This window comes from Triticum aestivum, chromosome 6D (genome assembly GCF_018294505.1).
Source record: "Triticum aestivum cultivar Chinese Spring chromosome 6D, IWGSC CS RefSeq v2.1, whole genome shotgun sequence".
NCBI lineage: Eukaryota > Viridiplantae > Streptophyta > Magnoliopsida > Poales > Poaceae > Triticum > Triticum aestivum.
Genome location: NC_057811.1, coordinates 473,948,291 through 473,951,602, shown reverse-complemented (window position 1 = coordinate 473,951,602; position 3,312 = coordinate 473,948,291). Strand labels below are relative to the sequence as shown.

General features: G+C 49.2%; 1 protein-coding gene across 1 annotated transcript; it reads right to left on the bottom strand.

Annotated features, from left to right (window-relative positions):
- Positions 1 to 237: 237 nt before the first annotated feature.
- On the bottom strand, positions 238 to 1,667 carry LOC123142107 (phosphoenolpyruvate carboxylase kinase 2). The gene is made up of 2 exons (XM_044561125.1): positions 826 to 1,667; positions 238 to 706 (listed from the first exon to the last, which is right to left on the bottom strand). The coding sequence occupies exons 1-2, from the start codon at positions 1,631 to 1,633 to the stop codon at positions 660 to 662; spliced, it is 855 nt and encodes a 284-aa protein (XP_044417060.1). The 5' UTR covers positions 1,634 to 1,667; the 3' UTR covers positions 238 to 659.
- Positions 1,668 to 3,312: the final 1,645 nt, after the last annotated feature.

The following is a 3,312-nucleotide window of genomic DNA, read 5'->3' as shown; positions in this document are numbered from 1 at the left end:
ATATAGAGTTTGCAAGTTGTGACTGATAGTATCTGAATCATGCTCACCAGCATCATCAGCAGGGCAGTCACCAAATGTTCAGCTCCGTGAGCTGACAAGACATCACAATTCACAACTTGCAGACTTGTAGAGAACTGTGAATTTGTTAGTCAGTGTTCATTTGGGAACGAACTAGTAAGAGCGTTGCGGAAGCGCCGACAATTGATGGCGAGTTAAACTGAAGCAATATGCAGTGAATTTGTACAAAAACATGCACATGTTTCTGCTCCAATTTTCATAATTCTGAACAAAGCCTGCTACTAAGTAAGTACCACTAGGTACTAAACCACTCTTCTTCTTCAGCTAGAAATGAACAAGACTGTATCTACAAGCCCTACTACAGAGATTCAGAGAACAAACAGGTTCAGGCTAACTCAGGTGAAAGCTTTTGCAATTCCAGCTTCACGGGAGACCTCTCGACCTAAAGGATCACGGAAGGAACTAGCGCTAGTTCTACTGACTCAACTCAACTCCGGCACCACCGCTGCTTCTGTCCATCACCGATTTGCCGGAGAAACAGAGCAGAGCCGCAGATATTGAGTCGTCGTCTGTGGAGAAGATCTTCTATCTACAGATGGATGGAGTGCGTGCAGGTGCAGCATGTTGGTCCATGGATTTCTTCAGCCCGCCACCGCATTCCCTCCGCAGCTCGCGATCCACGGATGCCCTGCGGAAATCACCACCCGATGCAGAAACGTCAGCCAAGAAGCCGAGGAATGGGCCAGCAGTTCTCGATTCAGGGGATCGGAGGTGGAGGTCGTCAGTCGGTGGGGTGTTGGTGCTTACTCAGGACTTGCTCGGCGGAGAGCCTGCGGGAGACGTCCTTGCAGAGCATGCGGCGCATCAGGTCCTTGGCCTCGGGCGACACGCCGGCGAAGGCGCGGGGCGGGAAGCGCAGGTTGCCGCGGAGCACGGCCTCGAAGATCTCCGGGGCGGTGGCGCCGTAGAAGGGCACGGTCCCGGAGAGCATCACGTAGAGCACCACCCCGGCGCTCCACACGTCCACCTTCTCGCCGTACTCCCTCCCGGCGACCACCTCGGGCGCCACGTAGTACGGCGTGCCGACGAGGCCGGTCATCCTCCTCCCGTCCCCGAACCACTCCGCGGAGCCCAAGTCGGCGAGCTTGAGCGCGCCGGTGGCGGCGTCGAAGAGGAGGTTGTCGGGCTTGACGTCGCGGTGCGCGACCCCGCGGCGGTGGCAGGCGGCGAGCGCGGAGGCGATCTGCGCGGCCAGCCCCGCCGCCTCGCGCTCGGGGAGGCGGCCGCCGCGGGCGGAGAGGAGCGAGAGGAGGTCCCCGCCGGCGCAGAGGTCGACGACGAGGTGGACGGCGTCGGCGTCGTCGAAGGCGGCGTGGAGGGCGACCAGGTGCGGGCTGCAGGGCGGGGAGGATGCGAGGAGGTGCAGCTTGGGCTCCTGCTCCGCGAGGGCCAGGTCCAGCGGGTCGCGCAGCGAAGCCTTGGGCGTGGTCTTCAACGCCAGCGCCTCCCCCGTGGCGTTGGAGTGGCACCGGCGCACCGTGCCGAAGCGGCCGCGCCCGATCTCGTCGCCGATGGCGTACTGCCGCCTCAGCGCCTCCTCTCCGCCGTGAACCATGCTCTGCTCTGGCCTCTGCTCTGTGCTGTGCTGGGGTGCTGGTCTCCGTCCCACGGACGGCGAGGGTGCTTATAAAGGCCAAAGCGAATATTCTGGGAGCTGCCTCATTTGGCTGCTTCTGGGCCCTTTGGCTGCCTGGAGTAACAAAAAATCCTGCTGCTAATTTTGGGAAGGCGTTATTAGTTTGTAGTTAATTAGTAGATTAATTAGGAAATAAATTGGTAAATCTGAGCAGACAGAAAACAAAGATACCCATTTCATTGTGCTTTTCTACAATTGGACCTATTTTTTTTCAGGTACAATTGGACGTATTTCATTCGACCAATGAATGAGTGATTGCCTTCTTCAATAGTTCGGCCGGCCTTTAAAAATGTTTTGCATCAGAATGCACATTCAAATTGGTACTCATCAACCTTTTTAAAAAGTAAGTCTATCCAACAAGACCACAATTTGTCATTTGCAGGTTATGGACTAATTAATTACAAAAGGGAAGTGGATGAGTTGGTTTTGGCCCATATTAATTGACAGTTGATGGGTTTAGGATAAGATAATGCAGCAACAAATACACTGATTTTTTTTTCGGGAACAACACAAATACACTGATTATCTCCAAAAAGACAAATACACTGATTAGTAATTCATCATGATCATTTGGAATCTCCTGGAGACACACTTCTCCATTTGCATGCTTAAACCAAGAGTGCCTCTTTGATTCATAAAATTTTAAATACGCAAGAATTGAATAAAATACATTATTGGAATGTCAAGTCCATTCACATCCCTTAGGATTTGAGTTTGTTTGATGGCATCGCATAGATCACAGATAAGATTTTCTTCAAAATGTTTGAGTTGATACTAGATTTCTTATTGGGGCCCAGTTCTTTTTGCCGATTACCATGAGAATCTTGAGAATCGAACCATATTTTTTGGACCGTGATAAGTGGCACATGTGTGGCACAAACACATGGCAACCGCGAACAATTTTTATGGCAAGTTTAGTGACGCGAGAATGATAATTTTATTTGTCAAGCATGGCAATCATTTCGGTATTTTTTTTTAACAAACCTAGCTAGTGAGGGTCTAGACAAAAAAGCCTTTTACCCTGCTTTATATATAAATATAAGGCACCACACCAACTACAACAACATCCAACAGAAGCAACATGTTCAAAGAGTGATAAAATGAGAAGAGGGAAAATAAAGAAAGAGATGAAAGTGATACAGTTAGCTCGAGCTCACAGGAGCACAGATGCACAATACGTTTTGAAAAATAGTAAAAATTTCAAAAATAATAATTTGGCAACGAACATTGATGTTTTTTCTACACCCATGCCAAATTTCCCAATGGAATCGCATTTGTGGAGGGCTGGACAAAACAAAAATTGATGCTCCAACATACCTCCAAAACACTCTTTTTGGGGCATTGAATTTTTTTTGCCTTCACCGCCACAAATGTGATTCCCTCCTGAAAATTTGCACACACATAGAAAAAAAATCAACATTTCTTGCAAAAATAATTAGTTAGATTTTTTATTTTTTTTAAAACAATTACTGCTCACGGAGCTCTCGTGAGCTCGAGCTCACATACTCCATGTCCAGAAAGAGAGCACCATAAGCACTAGTAGAAAAAGGGCCTTTAGTCCCGGTTCAGGAACCGGGACTAAAGGGTCGTTACTAAAG